Here is a 22,536-nt window from a genome sequence, read left to right on the forward strand (position 1 = left end):
CGGCGAACCCTGCATCACTTTGGAGAGTGAGGCAGGCGCTATCCTGATGTACTCGCCGCCACAGTCCTGGAATCTCCATTCCCACGGGGCGGGACCCTTTTAGTCCCGCCTTTCTGCCTATGGACCGGCGTGCCGCAACGTACGCGGGGCTCCGCCTTCCTCGACCAATAGGAAGACGAGCAGCTTCACTTTGCGTGTGGCTGAAGGATTATCAGGCGAGGTCCCTCCTCGGCACCTCAGTTCCAGGGGAAGTGTGCCGGAGGGGGCGCCTCCGCCGCAGAGGATATCTACGCTGGTCCCCACGGCCATGGCTGCACCGTCGGTCACTCTCGGCATCGACCTGGGCACCACGTCTGTGAAGGCGGCGGTGGTGGAGGACGCACCAGGCGACCCATCGGGGTTCGTGGTACTGGCCAGCTGTGTCCGGGCTGCGCAAGCTGAGGTAGCGGCCCAGAGCGCTGCGGCCGGGCCTCAGGTGAGGCAGCGCCCCGGAGCCGCGCAGCCTGCAGGAGCGTCCTGATAACCCTCTTCCTCCTCAAGGAAGCCTCCCGACACTCTCCTTCCTCAGAAGTCTCCCTGACTGCTCCGGCCTGCCTGACCTTCGCCTGCCTGCTGCAGCTCCCTGATCCGTTAGGCTTGGTCCCAGTAGCTTTACCGCCTGCTGGCACCGATCTCCCACTCTGGCTTCCCATTAGGAGCCTTGCCCATGGCGCTGGATCCGTGCTCTCTGCCCTCCACTTTCTGTACCCTGACCCGTGGGGAGTTCCTCTCCTTGTGTCATGTGGAAGGACCATAGGCCTCCGCCTCATTCTTGCCGCTCTCTGTCCCTCACACCTGCCAGTGTCCTCAAGTTCAGGATTCAGTTTGTTCCCCTGGGCAAAATTTGGGTTTTCCTCTGGAAATCAGATGGCAGTATCAGGCCCAACTAGAGTGGAATGTGGACCGAGGAACTCAAACATACTTGATTAACAAAAGTCTCACCTCCCTCCCCAAGTCCCTAAAGGCTGAGATATCTTGGTGAAAGACAGAAAGACCTTGGAGAAAAGACAGACAGACATTGAGAGAGATACCTTGATTAGAAAAAGATAGATTGGTAATTATGCACTACAACTGTTATCTTGTAAAATTTGGTAGTAATACACTACCTTACTTGTGAAAGCTATAAGATAGAAATGGAGAATTTCACCACAATGGGCTCTGGTGTGAGATATGGCTTCAGAAAGGATATCAATCCTCAGAGCTGGATTCCATTAATTTCCTGAAAAAGGTAGCTCTACAGTTAATTGACAATAGAAATGAATATCAAGGAACTTTCTGAGTAACCTCATGTCTTTTTTCTGGATCTCGGCTTGTTCTTCTCTGAGTTTAAATAGGTGGCCTCTGTGGCCTCTTTTAGCCACAAACCTTGATTTTCTGAGCCAAGCCCCACTCCTAAGAGTTTTGTTTTCCCAAGCTCTTGCCACATATCTGGACTCATTTCTTTGGGGTTCAGAGTCCATCTCACTCAGAAGCATTTTAGAGGATAAAGGTTTCAGGAGCACTTTGCATTTTCATAGAGGCTTTCGAAATTAGTTTGGTTGGAGCATTAGGACATTTTAGAATGATCACTTCATGTGTTGTGAGATGGAGGCAAAGTCAGCTGCGACTCTGTGAAGGTGAGCAGCAGAGCCAGGATTATAGGAAGTGTGCTTAGGCAGTGCCCTTTCTGTTAAAATAGGGCCACTTCTTGAACACTACTTTTTCCACTCTCCCCAGCATTCAGCAGGCTGTTCTTTGTTTTCAGGCACACCCAGTGCACTACACCTGCCTAAGAATTTAGGGAAGGCCAGTAATAATCCCCGTATGTCCCCCACATGTGTGCTGTGCTCTGGGACAAACAGCATTCCTGTAATTTCATCTATTTTGGGATTTCTCAACCATGGCACTGTTGATTTTTTTTTTGAGTTGGAAGGTTCTTTGTTGTGGTGGTCTGTTCTGTGCCTTGTAGGATATTTAGCAGCTTCCCTGACCTCTGACCCACTACATGCCACTACCTCCCTCATCCCCAGTTGTGACACCCCAAAATGTTTTCATATGGCCAAATGTCCCCTAGGGGACAAAAATCACTGTTGGGGTGAGAACCACTGATCTGTAGAAATACCCGATGGCTTTGTTCTTTCCTTATGACCATAATTCTAACTCTTTAGAAGTATTGTGTACACCCTTGGCAAGCTTGGCAGCTATATGGAGGGTCAGGCTTTTAGGTATTTGCAACTAGGGTTTCTGAGGGATGCTCTGTAACTTCTCTTGAGTTATTAATTTTTTCTATCTGGGCCTTGGTTTCCTCATCTATAAAAAGGGGTGTGAATGAGGATGGTTGAATGAATCTATAAGGATTTTTTTCCGAATCTAAAGTCTAAGATTTGGTCTGGATCTAGACCAATTGATATTTTGAACCAAGGAATGGGGGCAACGCTTTTCCTGTTACATTATAGGTATACCCATTGTCTGTCCTCCATCACGTGCACTACTAAAACTTGAACTAACTGCTGAACAGTGATGTCTCCTTGACTTCACTCCCATCTGGCCTGTTTCCCTTCTCCAGCATCCCACCCATACATCTCACCCTCCCTGGGCCCATTTTAAATGGCAGCTCCTTTGTCCAGATGCACCATCCGATCACCACATGGGAACTCTTTAAATCAGCACTGTCCAATAGAAATTTGAATCACAAATGTGAACCACACCTGTAATTTTTAATTTACTAGTAGCCATATTAAAAAAATGTAAAATATAACAAGTGAAATTAATTCTAATTGCATATTTTATTTAACCCAATGTTTCAACATGTAATAATTAATGTAAAATTATTAACGACATTGTGCATTCTTTTTTTCATACTAAATCTGAAATCTTGTCTGTTTTACATTTATTACACATCTCAATTCAGGTTAGGCACATGTGACAAATGACTGCATTATTGGACAGCCCATGTCTAAACTGCTTCCTTCTTCCTTCCCCTACTCTCTTCTTTCTTCCTTCCTCGGGGGATCATGCACAGCCACACACCTCCTCTTTGCCTGTCTTTCACTGCCAAGTCAGTTCTGCTGTAGTTTCTCCTATATTCTCGGGTTGCCTCCACAGGAAAATGCTTTGTGCTCCCTCTTTACTCCTTCTTCTCTGGTTCTATTCCTCTTCACTTTCCTTTCTGCTTCTTTGTTCATGCTTATTAGGAGCCAAGAATTGCCCCTGTCCAAGGTCAGCAGGCTGATGGGCCAAGTGGTTTATTCCAAGGAGGGGAGGGCTGCATCCTCCCCAGGAGGGAAGCAAGGGGTTTGAGGGCGCAGTTTTCAGATGCTTTTCCAAGACCATAAGTTTTTTTTAGTTCCCCAGTGAACAGACTAAATTTACTAAGAGCTGAGCTACATTTTTTTCTCATCTGAGTTTTCCAGGGATCCTTCTAGGTGTTAAATATAAGTGTATTTTGTTACTTGAGGTGATTTTTGTGTGGCAGAAACATTTTACTTTGATTAAAATAAAAATGAGTATTCAGTTTTTAAAATTCAAAATGCTAGTTCTTACTTAAGCTTTTAATTTACCTTATAAAGCTTATTCCATTTATGTCTAACACTTAACCATCATTTTGAAGGTCTTTGAATAATACTTAATCCTGTTTTAGTTAATTAAATACCTTAGATGTTTTAAACTGCAGTTATACATTTAATATATTTTTTTCTAGGGACTACAGTTGTCCAAGCTAAATCTTTTCAGAATACTTAAATAATTCTTATAAATATAATAAATGTATAACTATGCAAACCTCAAATGTTCTAACAAGTTTCAAATCCTTTTACACATATAGTGAGATTTAAATTTATAGTCACAAATCTAGGTCAGTTACTCAATTTCACATTTTATTTTTTACCTTTTTCTTTTGTTTTTGTTTTTTATTTTTTCAATTTCACATTTTAAATCGGAATTACAAAGGTAATATAGGCCAAATTCTCTTTAACATATAAATTTACTTAAAATTCCAAATACCCAAAGATTTCTTAAGCACAAATATTAATCACATAGGTATGATTCTTTTAAATACAGACATATTTAATTATTGTTCTTTTCACTTTGAAATTTACTTGTTTACCAAGAAAACAATAATGTCACTTGGGTTGCTTTCCCAAGTGCATATTTTGTGGTGGCTGCCTTAGCTTATTGAGACTTCTTACTAACAGGCAACTACTGGGGATGAGGTGGGAGCCTGGAGTCATATCCCTGGTCTCTAACTTAATAATTTAAAAGAGAAGGTGGTTACAGAACCCAAATTTCTTAGGTTAGAGTCACCTTGTTCCTACTTAGGAAGTTAGTCTGTACCTCACACCCATTTGGAGATAGTGCTTGAGTGGATTTAGCATTTCTTTAGCTCTGAGATACCCAATGCATTTTCCCATCTGACTCCGAAGACCTTTGAAGTTTTCAAATCCTGCATATTTTTCATATCTTTGTCTCTTAGGACCATTTGACTCTTATTAATATGCTATTTGATTACATTCTGTTTATCTCATAGCTCTGTTTTTCAAAGTTATTCTGCCTAGGGAAGTTTTCAAGGAGGCAGGAAATTGGAAGAAACAGCAAATCAGGAAAAGATGGTCCTGACTTTGTTGGATTTCTTTTCCATTTCCCCAAATCTGTTTACGTTATCAGTTTCTTTCTGTGTAGCTTCTATCATTGCCCAATTAATCTTCTAAAAACATAGCTCTGATGATGACACTCTTTCATTCAGAAAGCCCCAGGGGCTCCCCATTACCTTTAGAAAGAGCCCTTTGCTCAGGAGCTTGAGGCTAGCTGATTGGACCCTAGCCTCTCCTCTTTTACAGCCTCATCTCCCACCACCCCCTCGTACAGCCCATTCCACTGCTTCTGTGCCCAAGTGTTTCCTGACCTTCTTCCATGCCTGCCTTTCCTAGGTGGGTTTTTGTTTCCAGGGCCTGGCCCTCAGGTCACTCAGGAGCTGTTTGCCAGATGAGTGAACTAAAACCCAGGTAAAAGCAAACACTAGGGTTCATCCTAAGGGCTTTATTCCTTGAAGCCTTTCTTGGCTACATCTTTCCTGCCAGAATTTCTCCCTGCTGTGTTCTATCTGTCTCCTATCCCAACACTATGTGCTTTGCAAAAGACTCTTACCACTCCTTAGAGCATAGTCTGTCTTGTGTTTCCCTGTCCTTCCTGCTGGACTGTAAGTTCTTGTAGGGCAGGGGAGTGCTTTCTCAGCTGTATCCACCCACAGTGGAGGGCAGAGCCTGGGCCATTTGCTGAACCTAATCTGCAGCAGTGCCTCATCTGTGAAGGGAGGGCGTGGAACGTTGCCCACCATATTCCTACTCCAAGCCCTGCCGGAGGTGGTGGAAAACCCTTAGTCTCACATCTCCTTCCTGAGGCCAGTCGGCACGTGATCTCAGTGGAATTAGCTGGGCAGCCACCACCCAGGAAATCCCTCGAGGCCTCTGTCCACTTTTGCCTGCCTGTCTGTATGTATGCCCTTGCTTGAAATATCTTGTTCTGTTTCCAGGCGCAGGAGCAGGATGTGAATAGAATCATCCAAGCCCTAAATGAATGTCTTGCTGCCCTTCCCCAGAAGCAGCTCCGGAAAGTCTGTGCCATCGGAGTGTCAGGACAGATGCATGGAATCCTGTTTTGGAAAACAGGCCAAGGTATGGAGGGCTCCAGGCATCACATGTTAACAGTGACTGTGGAACGAAAAAAGTGCTGCCAAGAGCTGTCTGTGAAGGGTCAGGTTGTCCTGCAGTGGGAAGTGCAATGGCACATGCATTTTGTATATATCCTGTCTGGTACAAATGTGTAATGAGTAAGTGAACTGTCCACTCACACATTATTAACGCATTGGCCAGGAATAGGGAGAGGGAGAAGAGTGAGTTCTCTCTGATTCTCTGTAGTGTTCCGTGGAGTAGATTTCCCACAGCTCTCTCTTTATCTTTCTCTTTATCTGTGTCAGGGTCTCAGAGCATCACTGTGGACAACCAAGAGATTAGTGTAGCTGTAGGAAATGCTAAGACACTGAGGCAATGCTTCTGAATTTGGGTGTAGTTTTTGTTGTTTAACATAACCACAGATATCTTTGATTTTTAAATTCCAGGGCTCAGTTGCTAGCTAAGCATTATTTAGTTGGTTTTCTTATATCAGGAGATCTGCCATAGTGCAGAGGTGGATGACCTTTTCTATTTGGCCTCCAGGAGGAGAATTAAGCCAGTGAAATAGCAATGAGCACTTTGCATGCCAGGTGCTTGGCTAAGGATGTTACCAAGTTCAATGATCTCATTGAACTTTCCCAACACCCTTATGACATAAGTTACATTACTGTCCCCATTGTGCAGATGAAAAGTTGAGATTCGGAGAAGTTAAAATAATAGGTTCAGGGTCATATGGCAGCAAGTAGTGACTCCAGCTTCTGAACCCAGGTATATCTGAATACAAATGCTGAGCTTTTAAAGGCCTCTGAGAGGACCAGAGCTACAGGAAGGCACAATAACTCAATGAAGGGAGGAACTTCCTAACAGAATGTCCAAGGAAGGATTAGGCTCCTATAGGAAGTTTTATGCTTCTTATTATGGAAAGAATTGAAAAAAATTTTTTAAATAACAAATTTTATATTGACATAAAAGTAGACAGAATAGTATTATGAACTGACACATATACATTACCCAGCGTCAACATTTTACTGCAGGTGTTTTAAGCAGAGGGTAGATGGCTACTTTGGGGAGCTATAGTTAAGGGGATTTGAATGTTGGATTCACCCCTTCCTGCCTGGAGAGTCAGTGATTCTGATTCCACTGGGGTAAGTGAGTGGTGACTTGCTCTTCAGCGGCATGACTGATGCCTAGTGATACATCATTTAATCAGTCCCCAGAATGGGCTGAGTACCCATAGACGCCAGTGAAGGCTCTCTTCTTCCTTCCTTCTCATCTGCCTGTTGTCAGGCCAGCTGAGGCCACTGGAGCGCCTTGGCTCCAATCAGTAGCAGAAGAAGGTTGATTAGGGTGTTAGAGCTGACCTCTCAGAGGGAGTCTAGGTTGTAAAAGCTTTTTAAACTCCTTAATTTTGCATTAACGAGAATAAATGTCCTTTTAATACTAAAACCCTTCCCAAAGAGGACAGCAGAGATCTAATGATTGTGGTCTGGTCACACGCCTTCCTTTCTGCCCGTCTCCTGGACTCTGTAACAACCACACAAACCATTGCTCACATTGTTGGAGATAGCTGCTGAATATTTCATTGAGCCAGCCCGCATGCCTTCTTGTTTTGTTTTCTGTTTCTGGGAAGGAGGAAAGCCACTGTTTGATGATGATGATACCTGCTTAGCAGAGTTAGTTGAAATCATATTTTGGATCAAGTTGTTCTGTTTTTAATGGCGGTCATAATTCAGTTTGAGTTCAGTACTTTAAATATATAAGGCTCTGTGCTGAGCCCTGCGGGAGACATAGAAAGAATTGATTGAGGCTCTCACTTTCCAGGGCACACTCAAGGCAGTCAACATAGATGGGCACCAGTAACCTGAGCAGAGAGCTAAGTGCTTCCATGAGGGTACAATCAAGCCAGTTGGAGGAGAGGAGAGGGAATGACTAGCGTCTTCTGAGAGGCTTGTGGTTATGCCTGTTTCCACACTCCATTTTCAGGCTCAGTAATAGCAGGAGAGAAGTGAGTATCATAAAACCAAGCTAAAAGGCAGGCAGCACACCGGGAGGAAATATTTGCTAGTGTATAGCAGACAGCTCAGGAATGTGGGTACATATAAAGAACTAATAATAAAGAAAGGACAGATGGTCCTGTGGGAAATGGGCAAAGGTTAAGAACAGGCAGTTGTTAGAACAGGAAATACAAATGACTAATAAGCATATGAAAAGGTGCTCTGTGTCATTCATAATCAGGAACACTCAGATGAAAACAACAATGAAAAATAATTTTTCTCCCACTGGATTGCAAGAAATCAAAGTTTGATGATGTCAAGAGTTGGCAAATGGGGTAGAAAGTTAGTGTTTTAAAATACTGCTGTTGGTAGTGTCAATTAGCATAGCCATTTTGAAGGGCAATTTGGCAGGGCCTGTTAAGAATAAGATAGCTGCTACTAAAAGAAAAAAGATATAGCTGCTATGATTCAACAGCGATGCTACTTGGAATCTGTTCAGGAAAAGTGGTTTAACATGTATGCGCATAAGGAGGCACAATCATGGTTGTTCACTTTACCCTTGTTTATTTTTATTTTATTTTTGTTCCCCTCTTTAATCCACCCCCCCCCCGCCCCGCCCCGCCACTCCACTTCCATCCCTGATGTAAAGATGTTGCTGTCTCCCCTTAAGAAAATAGACAAAAACAAAATAAAACAAAACCCAACCCAAATCAACCAAACCAAATAAAATATGCGTAAGTGTAAAAACTTTGGATGGTTACCCAGCGAGTGCTGATGGTGAGAGGAAGGGGGCTGAGACTCAGGCAGGGATGGTCAAGCTGGCCTTTTGCTTTACCTATAATCTTTGAACATTTTATGTTGAGAATGCATTCATTTATCACTTATGTAGTTAAAAAATTAAAAATATACCAATTTTTATACCCCTCCCCTCCAAAAAAAAAGAAGAAAGAAAGAAAAAAGGAAAAAATATGCCAGGCAAGATTCTGAAATAGGCCACCTAAATTAAATCCTGGTTCTACCACTCAGGAGCTAGGTGACCTTTGGCAAAAAAATTTTAACTTCTCTGTTCTTCATTTTTCTTGTGTATAAAATGAGGATAATTATCACATATGTTATAAGGCTATTATGTAGATTAAATGAATTAATCTTTTTAAAGTGTTTTGAACAATACCCAGTACATAAGAACTCCATATGTTTCATAATGTAAACAAAGTAAAAATGATTGTCTAAAATTTTAAAAAAAAAAAGGAAAGTGTTTTGGAAGCAGATAAAGGGATTAAAACACACTGCAGAGATGTACCTTTAGGGCTGGCTGAGCATCCCAGCCTTAAGTTTAGGTAGGAATGTAGATATGAGGGTAGACTACTCTGAGGAGGAACCATCCCACCCAATCCAGGTGAAACATGATAGTTTCAGGTGCATGCATCTATAACATGCCTCCCTGCTCTTCTGGGTAATGGGCAGGTATATTAACAGAGATTGACAAGCTCCTTCAGATCCTTGGCCTGACTGTTCACTTTATCTGCAACACGTGTCCCTAGATATTCTTATGGCTCACTGCCTCCCACCCTTGCCTGTGGGAGGATAAATCGGGAGGGACACATGTCAGGTCTTTCCTCACATGTGTCCTCAAAGAGGACTTCCTTGATCATCCTCCAACAGTCTATCATACTATCCCTTTATCCTGCTATGTATTTTTTCAAAGCAACTAAAAGTACCAGGTATTATGTATTTGCTTGTTTGTATTCTATACCCCTAGCATACAAGCTTCATGAAGGTGGTGACTTTTCCTTGTTCATGACTGTAATCTCAGAGACTAGAACCAGTGCCTAATACATATTAATGCTCAATAAATATGTCATTCAATAATGCATGTATAAATGAATGGATGGATGTTTCATGGCCTGAGAGGCAGTTAAATCTCTTTCTTTGGTTCTTAGTGAGCAAATTTATAGGAAAATGTGTAATGGTCTTGGCTCCCAAATCTGCAGCCTGAGATCAGACACAATCATGAAACAGCTTTATGTGGGGCTTTGCCCTGCTTTGCTTCATGGCAGCACTGCTTAGCTGCCATGGCCGGAGCCTCGCCTCCATCCATTAGATTTGGAGTGTTCTTAACTGTTGATAACTTCTCTTGACTGTCAACATTCTTTTCCCATTCTGCTGTAGTAGTGGTGTTTATGTTGCTTGGAGGTATGGAACATATCCCTTATATGAGAAGAGAGAATGACAGATATATAATGGGATATATTCTCTAAAGGCTGCTGGAAAACCCTTAGACCACAGACAGAGTTTAGAAGGTAAAGGTTTATTATCATCATTATTATCATCATAAAACATGAACTGGGTACTTACTATGTGTCAGGTATTGTTCTAAGTGCTTTACATGTGTTAACTCATTTAATGCATACAACCCTATGCTCTGTGTATTGTGTATACACACAGCACCCTAACTCTAATTCTAACCCTTCTCTCTTCTACTGGCCTGAGTAAAGTCAACACATGGGCAGGAGGAGCCACAAGAATCCAGGAAACAATTATAAGTGCCCTCCACCACTGGACTTACAGATGCAGTTTCCAACAAGATGCTGAACTAGCTTGACTGCTGGTTTCTTTCCCCCAAGATGAGTTTCAGGGAAATCATAAGGGAAAAACACCAGGGAAAGGGGAGAACGCTGTGAGAAAGCCTGGGGTGATGGGGCTAGTATGTGTGTGTTGAGGGCTTGGGTCTGGGGCAAGAAGCAGCTGCCCTTGCCTGTGGGAGGATAAATCAGGAGGGAAACCACTGATTCCCTAGGCTTGCCATGGCTTTGAAATAAGCAGCACCTGTTGCCACACCTATAGAAACTCAGGTGTCTTCAGGAATAAAATCAAGGCAGTGGCGAAAAATAGGTGTCCTTGCCCAAACCCCAGGGCTGGTGACCTATGTTCTAAAGATCTTCATAAAATTGTTTATTCCTGGAGGGCAGAGGGGAAACCCTGACCTGAGGAGATATTTTGCATGGTGGGGATAGCTTATCTGTGGATCCACTTTAGCATTCTTCTGTCCTCCCCAGCCCTTTGGGGCTGATAGGGACTGAGGTCTGGCTCATTTACATATTGCCTGAAAAGTAACCAATACTCCCAGAGCAAAATGATTCCACAAGCCAAGACAAGAAGACATTTGAAGAGTACAACTGTTTCACAAGAAAAACATCATACTGAGTTATTTGATGGAGATTCTATCAGAAGCAGAACTCTTAGAATGGACAGACTAAGAATTAAAAATTAGATTGACATAATACTAAAAAATATTAGCAAGGAAACAATAAGAAGACATAAAAAGAACCAAGGAGAAATATTAGATAAGAAAAATATAATAGTTGAAATAAAGTATGTAATAGATGGGATTAATTGCAGAACTGATAACTTCAGAACAAATAGAGAATGAAAGATCAGATTGAGGAAATCTCTCAGAAGGAAGAAAGGACAAAGAAGTGGAAAATATAAAAGAAAAGTTAAAAGACATTGAGGATTCAAATAGAAGCACTGGCATCTGAATAATAGGAGACCCAGAAAGGGAAGAATAAAAGTGGTAGAGGAGGAAAAATTTGAAGAATGGAGAAAATTTTTCCATAATTGACAAAATAAGATGTAATGCCCCAGACCAAAAGGGCCTGTAGAATGTCAGAGGAGATGGAAGGAAAATACCAGTTTTATTTATTATAGTAAACTTTTAAGAATTTCAGAGACAAAGAGAAAATTCCAAAAGCTTACAAAGTGAAAGAAGATCCCATGTAAAAGATTTAGAAGTAGATTGATGTTAATTTTTTTTCCAACAGCAATATTCTATGTAAAGAGGCAATGGAATAGTATTTTGGTTGTACATTGCTATATTACAAACTACCTCCAAACTCAGTGATTAAAACAATAACTATTTAATCATATTTTGTGAATCTTAGGACAGAAATTGGGCAGGGCTCAGCTGACTGATCTACTCTATACGGAGTTGATGGAGATGCTTGGGAGTATTTATCTGGTGGAATGACTGGTCTGGAGGGTTCTGGGTGGCCCTACGGAATACCTGATGCCTTGGTGGGTAAGGCTCAGCTGGGGATGTTTTGCCAGATGCCTACAGGTGATTTCTATACAGTCTCTCCATCCTAGTGGCCTTAGAATAGTGAGACTTCTTACATGGCATCTGGTTTCCCCTGAGTGAGGTCTCTGAGAGGCTCTGATAGAAGCTGTGAATCTTCTTATACCTAGCCTTGGGAGTCCTAGGATGTCACTCCTACCATATTCGTTTTGGTCAAGCAAGGCACCAAGTCCAACTCAGATTCTAGGAAAGAAGACTTAGACTCTATTGCTTAATGGGAGGAGTAGCAAGTAATTTGCAGCAATCTACCACAAATCTACAAATGATGTTTTGAAGTATTGAAGAAAAGGAACTTAGAACCGAGGATATTATAACTGATTAAACTGTAATTCAAATATAAGGATATGAAAAAATATCCCGAGGCAATAGGCTGTCAGATACTTTGCCACGGAAAGATCTACACTGTTTTGGGTGAAATATTTCAATAAGAACACAGAAAAATCCAGAGAGATAAATGAAATAAAGATGGCCAGATTTGTTAGTAAAGTTCGATGTCTGAAAATTAATTAGCTAAGATCAAAGAAAAAGAAAATATATCTGTAATCATCCAGAATCAAGTCTAGATAATATCATGATGAGGGCTGGAAGGACAGAGATTAAGAGATTTGGGAGTGTACCACAGTTCTTTTCTTACCTGGGTTTGGGGGAAATATGGTATCAACTTTAAAAAATGGATATAAAGGAACATAGAAGATGTGAGACAAATGGAGGGAGTAAGCAACTTGCCCAGGGTCTCATAGCTATTGGTGGTGGGGCCAGGTGCTAAACCTAGGTGCTCTTATAATAGAACCCATGTGTGTGAGTGAAGTGTTGTCATGGGCAATAAGGTCTGTGTTGTAACCTCACTAGCAAAGTTATCTCAAGGACATGCTGGTGCTGGCCAGCTGCTCTTTTCTCTGATTTTGGTAATCTCCTTTATTCCAGGTTGTGAATGGACAGAGGGAGGGGCTGCCCCTGTATTCAAGCCCAGAGCTGTGAGCCACCTGGTCACATGGCAAGATGGCCGGTGTAGCAGCGGGTTTCTGGCTTCTCTGCCCCAGCCGGAGTCCCATCTCAATGTGGCCACAGGGTTCGGCTGTGCAACTATCTTCTGGCTTTTGAAAAATAGGTACAGACAACTGTTATTTGATTTGAGTGCTGGATTTCCAGAGGAATGAGAGTGGCAAGGGTGCTGTACCTCTAGCTGGTCAGCATCACTCCACATGGTGGATTGTCCCTCGGTGAGTGTGGCCTGGCACCAGGTGTGGTCACAAGACCTAGACTTGGTCTAGAACTGCTTCATTTCCCAGAGAACTCTCTATTGTCTTTCCTTTCTAACCCAGAGAGGGAAAGAAGGGACCAGAGAGGACAAGGGACTTACTGAGGGTCCTGTGGTGCTAGGTAGGGCTAGGGCTGCTGAGAACGGCTGATGCCCTTCTTTCCCAGGCAGGGCACATCCTCTCCTGAGTTCCTTCCCCTAATGGCGGCTTTGCTTGGAGCAGCTGGAAGGGCCTCACCTCAGGAGGTCCATCTGGGGAAGCCACAGCCTGTGGGGTTCTGGCTGCCACCCCACTATGCCATATCTAGTCCATGCTGCCCACAGCACATGCTTTTAAGTCACTGTTAGACCACATTGAATTGTTTTTGGTATGAAACACAGCCCAGAGTTCCTGAAGTCCTATGATGCAGCTGGCACGATTCATGACTATGTGGTTGCTATGCTGTGTGGTTTGCCAAGACCCCTCATGTCAGACCAGAATGCCGCTAGCTGGGGATATTTCAACACCCGGAGCCAAACCTGGAACCTGGAGATGTGAGTATAACCTTATAGGATGGCTCCAGCTGAAGGGCAGAACCTCTAGAGTAAGCGCTTCAGTAGGGCTTTTCCCTTTGGGACTAGCAGGGAATTCCAAGAGGCCAGGAATCAGGCCAATGCCTCCTGGCCTGTTCCAGTCACTGGGCATGGCTGGGCCTGGCGGCAAGGGAAGCACTTGGGAGGCTCCTCCATAGTCACCTAGACTGAGGGTGGGCTCCCCAGTTCTTTGTGACCCAGGCCCAACCTATAGATTTCAATGAACAACTTTTCCTTTTTGATATATTTTAAAATAAGGTGAAATGAAAGTAGTAGGTGTGAGGGATGCCTTTTAAATTCTGTTTAAAGAACCATTTGCCTTTTCAGGTCAAGAAGTCCAGTGCCCTATAAGTTCACTTCCTTCAGGGCCCCAATTCTGAGCTCTGTAATAAAACAAAAAGCACCTGGTAGTTCAGGTAAAGGAATTTCTAGCATGTTTTATAAAAATGACAGCCCCATGTTCACTAACCCTGAGTGACGAATGCATTTGTTATTCAGGAGATGGATGTGTTTGACTTTGGTTTGGCCTGTGCTAACCAACTATGACTTTGCATTGAAACTCTGACTAGCTGTCTCTACAGAGTGTTTGTGTTCCTTTCAAACACAAGGGGCTGGGTGCCCCATATTATCTGCCTTTTACCTAATCCTTCTTGATCATCCCTGGTTAAACTGGTTGTTTTCTTCCCTTGAAGGCCAATCCCAAGGTTTTGAAAGCCAGCATTTACTCTAAAAAATTCAAGCCTGTTTCTCGCGGATTTAAAAAAAAAAACAAAGAGACCCCTGTGAAAGCACTGGCTCTTACCTTCCCTTCTCCTGTTTGTATCCTATAGTGCTTTCCTTTGCTGAGTTTTCTGGAAACAACAAAAACCAGAAAACCAAACACCGGGTAAATACTCTGTCCACTTTTGGTTTGCAGACTGAGGGCCTCAGGCTTTCCCATCCACCTGCTCCCTGACATCGCAGAGCCTGCCAGCGTGGCAGGCAGAACTTCCCATGCATGGTTTGAAATCCCAAAGGGGACACAGGTGGGCGTGGCCTTGGGTGATTTGCAGGCCTCCGTCTATTCCTGTATGGCCAAAAGGACAGATGCAGGTAAGTCTTTTGTTTTCTCCTCAGACTTCTACTCTGTGTGAGGGTCCGAGGGGCACAGGTACCTGGCAGTCTCAGCATCCTGTTGATCATTATTCTATAAATATGAAACATACCCCCATCGCTCCAGGTGAAGCCCCTGGCTTATAGTTCTGCAGGGCCAGTTCTGTCCCTGACCACAGTCTGCGCCGTTCCTCCCTAGCACCAGGTGAGGCAAATGACTCTCTCTAGTTGGCTGATTTCTATGTAACTCTAAGACCAAGGAGATAGATTAGTAGGTTAAGGTTTTTCGTATTTTGTGTTTGTCAATGAAAGTTCCATCCCATCTGATTAGAAGTGCAGTCTTTTCTGTTTTAGTGTAAGAGAGTTACAGTTAGATGGAGACCTCAGTCTAGGGCAGGGGTTTAAAAACTACTTAACTCTGTTGGTGGAGTGTGAAAGCAGCCATAGCCAATACATTAATGATGGGCATAGCTACATTCCAATAAAACTTTATAGATACTGAAATGTGAATTTCATATAATTTTCATGTGACATGAAATATTTTTTTCCTTTTGATTTTTTTTCAACCATTCAAAAATGTAAGAACATGCTAATGGGAATGTAAAATAGTGCAGCCTTTTTGGAAAATAGTCTAGTAGTTCCTCAAAAGTTAAGTGTAAATTTACCATATGACCCAGCAGACCTACCCTAGGTACACACCCAAGAGAATTGAAAGCACACATCCAGATAGACAAAAACCTATGCACACATGTTCCTAGCAGTATTATTTATACTAGCCCCCAAATAAAAACAACCAAAATATCCATCAACTAATAAATGGACTAAAAAATGTGATGTATCCGCACAGCTAAAATGCCACACAACATGTGAGTGAGTGAAAGTGAAAGAAATGAATGAAGCTCATCACAAAAGGCTACATATTGTATGATTCCATTCCTATGAAATGCTCAGAATAGACATATCTATAGAGATAGAAAGTAGATTAATTATTGCTGGGGACTGGAAAGGATGGAGGCGATTGCTAATAGGTATGGGGATTCTTCTTGGAGTGAGGAAAATATCCTAAAATTAGATTGTGGTGATGGTTGTACAACTGTGAATATAATAAAAACCCCTGAATTGTGCACTTTAAAGGGGTGAATTTACATGAATTATATCCCAAGAAAGCTATTATTGCAAAAAATATAAAGCTGTTCTTAGCTCCTGGGCCACAACAAAAATGATGATCGGCTAGATATGGCTTGGGGGTTGTCATTTGCCCATCCTGAGCTGGGGTAGAAGTTGGGCCTGGCTGCCTGAGAACTGTGGTTGCAGGGTGTGTGCTTCATTTGATCCTCACAGCAGCCTGGCTGAACGCGTCCATTTTGGGAACCCCTCCTTATTATCAAGGGAACAAAAATTAATTCATTTTACCGGGTTCTTTTTGTCATCACATCTTTTCCTCCATCAGTTAGAACTATTACAATTCAACCCTGAGGTTACAAATTCTGACCAGTACTATCCTCTGTGTAGTAGTTTAGTCTTATTTCATTACATTCTTAAGAGAAAATTTCAAGTGATTGGTTTTGTTTTGTTTTTGGTAGTGATTCCTGTTCATTCAAGATTAGCTGAGAGAGAAAGGCAAAATTCTGCCAATTTTTTTTTGCACATATATGATGAAATTGTTTAAGGTCAAAAAAGTTCAAAACCCTTTTTTCCCAAATTTTCAATTAAAATTAATGTCCCAGGAAAACATGCTAAGTTTATTCTGTGACTTTTAATTTTCCCAGTATACCATCTCCTTATATTCCTTCATCTTAAAGCGTGAATGTCAGGGAACTCACATGGGCTTTGGAGTCTAGATCTCAGGCCTGGGTTGGAATTTCAGCCTCTCTCTTTCTTCCATACGGGGTGACCTTGGGCAGTCAGCTTTTCTTCCTGAGCCCTCATCATCATTCACAGTGTGGGTGATGATGCCGTCTCATGGGGCAGTTGTAGTGATGCATTGGGGCAGTGCCTGTAAGGCCTTGTTCTTTCTTCTTGCCCAGTGGTTTTCAAATCGTAGCCTCTTCCCTCCACAGAAGGTTGTCCTGTGCCTGGATGTAAATTGCTTTCCGTATGGTGAGTGAGAGGCTTGTCAAATGGGGAGAGGGTGAGATTTAGGCTACTTCACTGAGCTGGTTATAGTCTGGTTCCAGATTGAGGCTGCTTACCTATGCTCAGCTGTGCCGTGTCCATGGGCATATTGGGTTAGTCCCCCATCACTGACACTTCCATCTGAGGGGACAGATGGAGGTACATTGCTTCTGATTTATAGTCATGGTGAAAGTCTTGATGTGGCAGAAAGTAAATGTCATCAGCTTTCTGAGATTGTTTTGCTCTCCTTGCTTCTGACCCGTTCCCCTCCACCCCCACCCCGCCGCCCCCAGTAAGTAGGTAGGGACGTTGAATACTGACTTCAGTTAGTTTGGCCCCCACCAGATGAAGAAGAACAGGCTTTTGGTCAGGTCTTGTGAGAAATGGGGAAGAGACTCCTGGAACAGTCTACAGGCTCTGGCCTCGATCTAGAGGAGAAAATTGTCCCTTCCTGCTGGGTCTGGGAGTTTCCACCCTGTTTATGGGAGAGGTTAAGAAAAACACCTTGGAAATAAGAAGGAGGTGGAACTCATGGAAAATGAATGAGACCTCTGCAGAGAATAAAACATTTGGGCTGAGGTCTCACTCTGTAAATCCATGCCTATTAGTGTGTAACAGATCACCCCAATACTTAGTAGCCTAAAACAGCAAACATTTGTTATCTCACACAGTTTCTCTTTTTGTATATGTACCTGGGTTTGAAATTTACTTTGTAAACATCTGTATTTTAAATAGATGAAATAGTTTCTGAGTCAGGAATCTGGCTGTGGCTGGAGGGTCTGGCTCAAGGTCCCTCATGTGATTGCAACTCATGAAGTCCCTCATGGGTTGGGACTGCGCTCATCTGAAGGTTAAACCAGGCCTGGAGGGCCCACTTCTCAGCTTCCTCATGTGTCTCCTGGCAGGAGGCCTCAACTCCTTGCCACATGGGCCTTGCCATAGTATTACTCACAACTCAGTAGCCACCTTCTCGCAGAGCAAGTGAGCCAAGATAGAAGATGCAGTGCCTTTTTATAACCTGGGCTCCAGGATCACACAATGTCTTTGTCTTTATTCTCTTCATCAGAAGCAAGTCACTGAGTCCAGCCCACACTCAGGGTGAAGGGAATTAGGTTCCCCTCCAGAAAGGAGCAGTGTCAAAGAATTTGCAGACATATTTTTAAAACCAGCACACTCTCCCCCTGCCCTGTTGTGACTTGTGACCTCTGGGTTAACCTGACAGGCCTAACCTCTGCTTTTCTTGGACCCCAGTTCTCAACATCAGTACTTCGGTTCAGCTGGCAGCCTCCATGCCTTCAGGTTTCCAGCCAGCGCAGACTCCAGACCCTGCAGCTCCAGTCGCCTATTTCCCGTACTTTGACAGGACCTACCTGGCAGTGGCAGCATCACTCAATGGGGGCAATGTGCTGGCCACATTTGTTCACATGCTGGTCCAGTGGATGGCGGATCTAGGTAAGGGTTGGCCCACATAGCAGCATGTTGTTCTTTATGTGGCAGTGTCTTGGTGCCCAAAATGCAGTTGAAACTTCTAGATTCATGTCTCAGACCCAGCCTGGTTCTAGAACGTCCTTTCCTTCCTTAGGGATCTGAGCCTGTAGCCTTCTTTCTTCTGATCATCTGAGCTGCCATCACCTACTCTCTTTTTTGAGGGGCACCTTCACCCCTAACCTGAATGTGGAATATCATAAGAGTCTCCCAGCTCTCCCCTGCCCCACTATCTTACTTTCCCTGTCAATAAGTCCCTTTGGTTCCTTGCATTTGAGGTTTTCCTTCTGATGACTATAGACAGATGAAAACAAAAGAATCAAACACAAATAAGTAAAAAGACTCCCGGTGTTTTACAATATTATAAAATCTTCATAGCAGCAATCCCGGTGAGTAGTTCCTGACTCCTTTTCTTGGAAGGGTCCCTGGAGACTCTGATGCTCTCCTGCTCTCTTCTTTAATTTTCAGGGTAGAGTGGATCAGGCCTTCCTCTGCTCTGCATTTACAGGGATGCATGGAACCTCCATCTTCCAGGAGAGGTTCCCTTTCCAAGCACTTAAAGTAGAAATGAAGTTTCTGGTCAGCCATCCAGGTCAGGGGAAATCATGTTCACTAGGAGCATTGGGTACCTGTAGGAGCTCAAAGTCAGGTCATTGCATGAAATGGCCGACACAGTCCAAAGGCGAGGCACAGGCAGCAGGGAGCCCCCAGGAAGCTCTTAGGGTCAGTCATGCAGACAAGTGTTGGTGACTCCTGTGGGCCAGGAAGGTCAGGATTGCAGGGGTAGGGGTGGGGTGTCAGATCTGCCCTGGCTGGGGTTTCCTCGGTAATGCTTAATTCAAATAATAGGAACTTTAATTTTGTTTTGCTTTGCATCAGAAAAGGTTATCAAGATGTAGAACTAACTATCAGAACCTTCTGATAGCTGGGTCTATCAGATAAAGCTCTTTATCTAGATACTAGTTTAACTGGCTTGGGTCTGTCAATTGTCTACTGAGTTGGCCAGCATTTCTCTTTATGCAGAAGTACCTATTTTGAGGAAAAAAGAGTGTTTTGAAGGTTCGTATTTTATGTAACTTAAACTGTTATGAAATTTCTACAATTTCATTTGATCACAAACCATAATTGCAAATAAAATTTACTCAGATAAAAGATATACATTTATTAACCAGAAATGGAAATATTAAAACATAAGATACAAAAGTAAAACTGTTGCTCTATTCATAATAACGTAAATTTGCATTATTGTCCAGAGGTTGGAAAACAGGGAGTTCCACTCTTGTGTGGTAGTTCAGAGCAGGGACTCTGGAGCCTGGCGGCCTGGGTTTGAATCCCAGCTCTGCCACTTCCTATGTGCCTTTGGGGAAATTATTTAACTTCTTTGTGTTTTACTTCCCTTATCTGAAAATGGGGATCATCCTAGAAACTACCTCAAAGGACTGTGAGGATTCAGTTAATATTGTAAAGAACTTAGAATTGTGTGTGGCCCATAGTAAGTGCAATATAATGCTTGTTAAATAAGCATAGTGTGGTGGGTATGACCCAGGGAATGGCCTGGGTTCCCAGTTTTGCCTCCAAGTCATTATGTGGCTTGGGCAAGTCCCTTCCCTTCTGTGTTTTCCCACTCCGATGTTCTGTGTATCTAGGCCCATGGTATGGACATTTGGCAGCTCATAGCAGTGAATCCCACCAGTAGATTCAGATGAGGTGGTGAGCCAAGGGATGCAGAGACCGGGTTCGAAGCCAGGTCTCAGGCCTCCAACTGGGGTATACCTTCCTTCAGTGCTCCCCAAGGCCTGCATTGTGGTCCATGTGTTTCCCAGTGAAGAATACTTCAACCTTTCCTTAAAAAATATTTTTGAAATTGTATTAAGGCAATACAAACACATTATTTTTTTTTTTTAAACTGTGGACTCTATTTGGATTTCAGCTGTTCTCTTCCTCTAATGTCCTTTTTTTTTTGTTCTAGGATTCAATCCAGGGTACCACATTGCATTTAGTCATCATATCTCCTTAGTCTCCCTGTCTTCTATTCGATTGATCTGTTTTTTTTCTTTTTTATCTCCTTTTCCTTTTTTCCCCCATTAGTTTAATGGTTTTACATTTATATCTATTCTTTTAGAAGTTTCGAACACACTATATTTCTTAGGATGTGGAGAGACAGTCACTCTTTTACATTGCTGTGTAGTGTAAATTGGTACAACTTCTGAGGAGGGAATGTCATGTGCACATCTTTTGATCTAGCAGTTCCCCTTCAGAGACTCTGTCCTACAGATTTATATATTTGTACACATGTACTAGGTTATCCACCAAGCACATGCTTTTTCTGAAATTTTAGTAAAATTTTTAGAGAGAGAAGAAAGACATATGTTCATTCTGCTGTGTTTAACCAGAGTCCTGTTGATGGAATTTTGACTATGATATTTAAATTATTTCTCTCTCTCTAGTTTCTGAGCATGTATAAGTTGAGTTTGTATAAGTTAAATGTGCTTCTGATGATACTTCAAAGTGACTCTAGGTTAGTGGTTCTCAGCACTGGCCACACACTAGAAATACTTGTGGAGTTTTTAAGATAATGTTCATGTTCTAGTTACACCCCCCAAAATGCTGATTATTTGGTCCGAGAGTTGGGTGGGGCCTAAGTATGGCATTTTATAAAGGAGCCTTAGCTGATTCTGTTGTCCTCCAGTGTTAACTGGTAAACTATGGTCTAGAACCTTCTACTCAAAAAGTGTGGTCCTCTGGGCCAGGAGTTCTGGTATCCTCTGGAGCTGATAACAAATGCAGAATCTCAGGGCCACCCCAGGCATGGGAGTCAGAGGCTGCATTTTAATAAGATCTCTAAGTGATTTCTATGCATATTCAAATGTGAGAAGCACTGGGCTACACTGGTGGTTCTTAACTCCTGAGGAGGGATAGGCCAGACCAGAATCAGCCCTGTGATCCTGGGATTTCTGTGACACTGCTAATAAGTCTAGTACAGTTATGATGATACTTATTGCTTAGTATATGTGTTATGCCCCTGCCCTTGGGACCAAGGGTCCCTTAGCTGTGGGATGGTTAGGGCTCATATCAACACTTACAGGATCTCTCCCCAAAGTCTGGGCTGGGGTATGTAGTGAGAGATGGCTGATCTGGGGCAGAGCATAGATAGTCAGCCATGTGAGTCTCTGAGCTGGGAAGCAGCCAGCTACAATGACAAGAAGCAGGTTGTAGACCCATCCTTACCCCCTGGAAATTCTGTAGTGCCTCATCCGGCAGCGAGGGGGTGCATGAGCTCACACAGGTCTTTTCTGTTCCTGGCAGGCCTGGAGGTTGAAGAGTCCACTGTGTATTCACGCATGATCCAGGCGGCTGCACGGCAGAAAGACACCTGCCTAACCATCACTCCAACAGTGTTGGGCGAAAGGCACCTGCCAGACCAGCTGGCGTCAGTAACCAGAATCTCCTCCTCGGACCTCTCCCTGGGGCATGTGACTCGGGCCTTGTGCCGAGGCATTGTTCAGAACCTACACTCAATGCTTCCATTTCAGCAGCTCAAAGAATGGGGTATAGAGCGGGTGGTCAGCAGTGGGAGTGCGCTGTCCAGGAACGAGGTGCTGAAGCAAGAGGTGCAGAGGGCTTTCCCTTTCCTAGTGACCTTTGGGCAGGATGTGGATGCAGCTGTGGGGGCAGCACTGGCCCTGCTCCAAAGAAACCTAAACCAGAAGAAGTCTTAGTTAGCCCACTCTTCAGCCAAAGGATTGTTGAAAATTTTATCTAATTAACGTTCCTGACATGATCTTGGGGTCATCCTTTTCCTGGGCAGTTCTGTGGGCAGTTTTTAAACAATGCCTGTTTTCAGGGCATCATCTTGATCAAGAACCTTTCTACAGGGCACACTAATAATGCAGCCAGCAGTCATCAACCAGATCCCAAATTGGTGCCTTCTGAAAGAGACTCACTTAGGAGCTGGTTGCAAATGTAAATGTGGAAAAAAGAAAGAGAAAAGGAACAGTAGCCCAGTATCCTGGTCAGCAGACTCATCTGTGATTCACCTGTAGATAAAGAGAAAATAAATGTGGACTTTAGACACCAAAAAGTCTGGTGGCTGTGGGCTCCAACTAAGAAAAGAAGACTTTCCCACCCCAACACAGACTTGGATTGATTGTTTTTAGGGACATGAAGCCCAGACTTGGGTCACATGCACTGTTAGAAAAG

General features: G+C 43.2%; 2 protein-coding genes across 2 annotated transcripts in view; both read left to right on the forward strand.

Annotated features, from left to right (window-relative positions):
* The first annotated feature begins 150 nt into the window (after positions 1 to 150).
* On the forward strand, positions 151 to 22,401 carry SHPK (sedoheptulokinase). Its single transcript, XM_016138848.2, has 7 exons — positions 151 to 475; positions 5,546 to 5,687; positions 12,738 to 12,921; positions 13,453 to 13,605; positions 14,561 to 14,736; positions 18,103 to 18,303; positions 21,643 to 22,401. Exons 1-7 carry the CDS (start codon positions 308 to 310, stop codon positions 22,053 to 22,055), a joined length of 1,437 nt encoding a protein of 478 aa, XP_015994334.2. The 5' UTR covers positions 151 to 307; the 3' UTR covers positions 22,056 to 22,401.
* The window catches only part of TRPV1 (transient receptor potential cation channel subfamily V member 1), a 37,664-nt gene continuing 33,320 nt past the window's right edge, over positions 18,193 to 22,536 (forward strand). Inside the window, exon 1 of the mRNA XM_016138842.2 lies at positions 18,193 to 18,303. The gene's annotated coding sequence lies outside the window, so the exon portion shown is untranslated. The remainder of the gene's footprint in view (positions 18,304 to 22,536) is intronic.

Source organism: Rousettus aegyptiacus, unplaced genomic scaffold (genome assembly GCF_014176215.1).
Source record: "Rousettus aegyptiacus isolate mRouAeg1 unplaced genomic scaffold, mRouAeg1.p scaffold_m13_p_6, whole genome shotgun sequence".
NCBI lineage: Eukaryota > Metazoa > Chordata > Mammalia > Chiroptera > Pteropodidae > Rousettus > Rousettus aegyptiacus.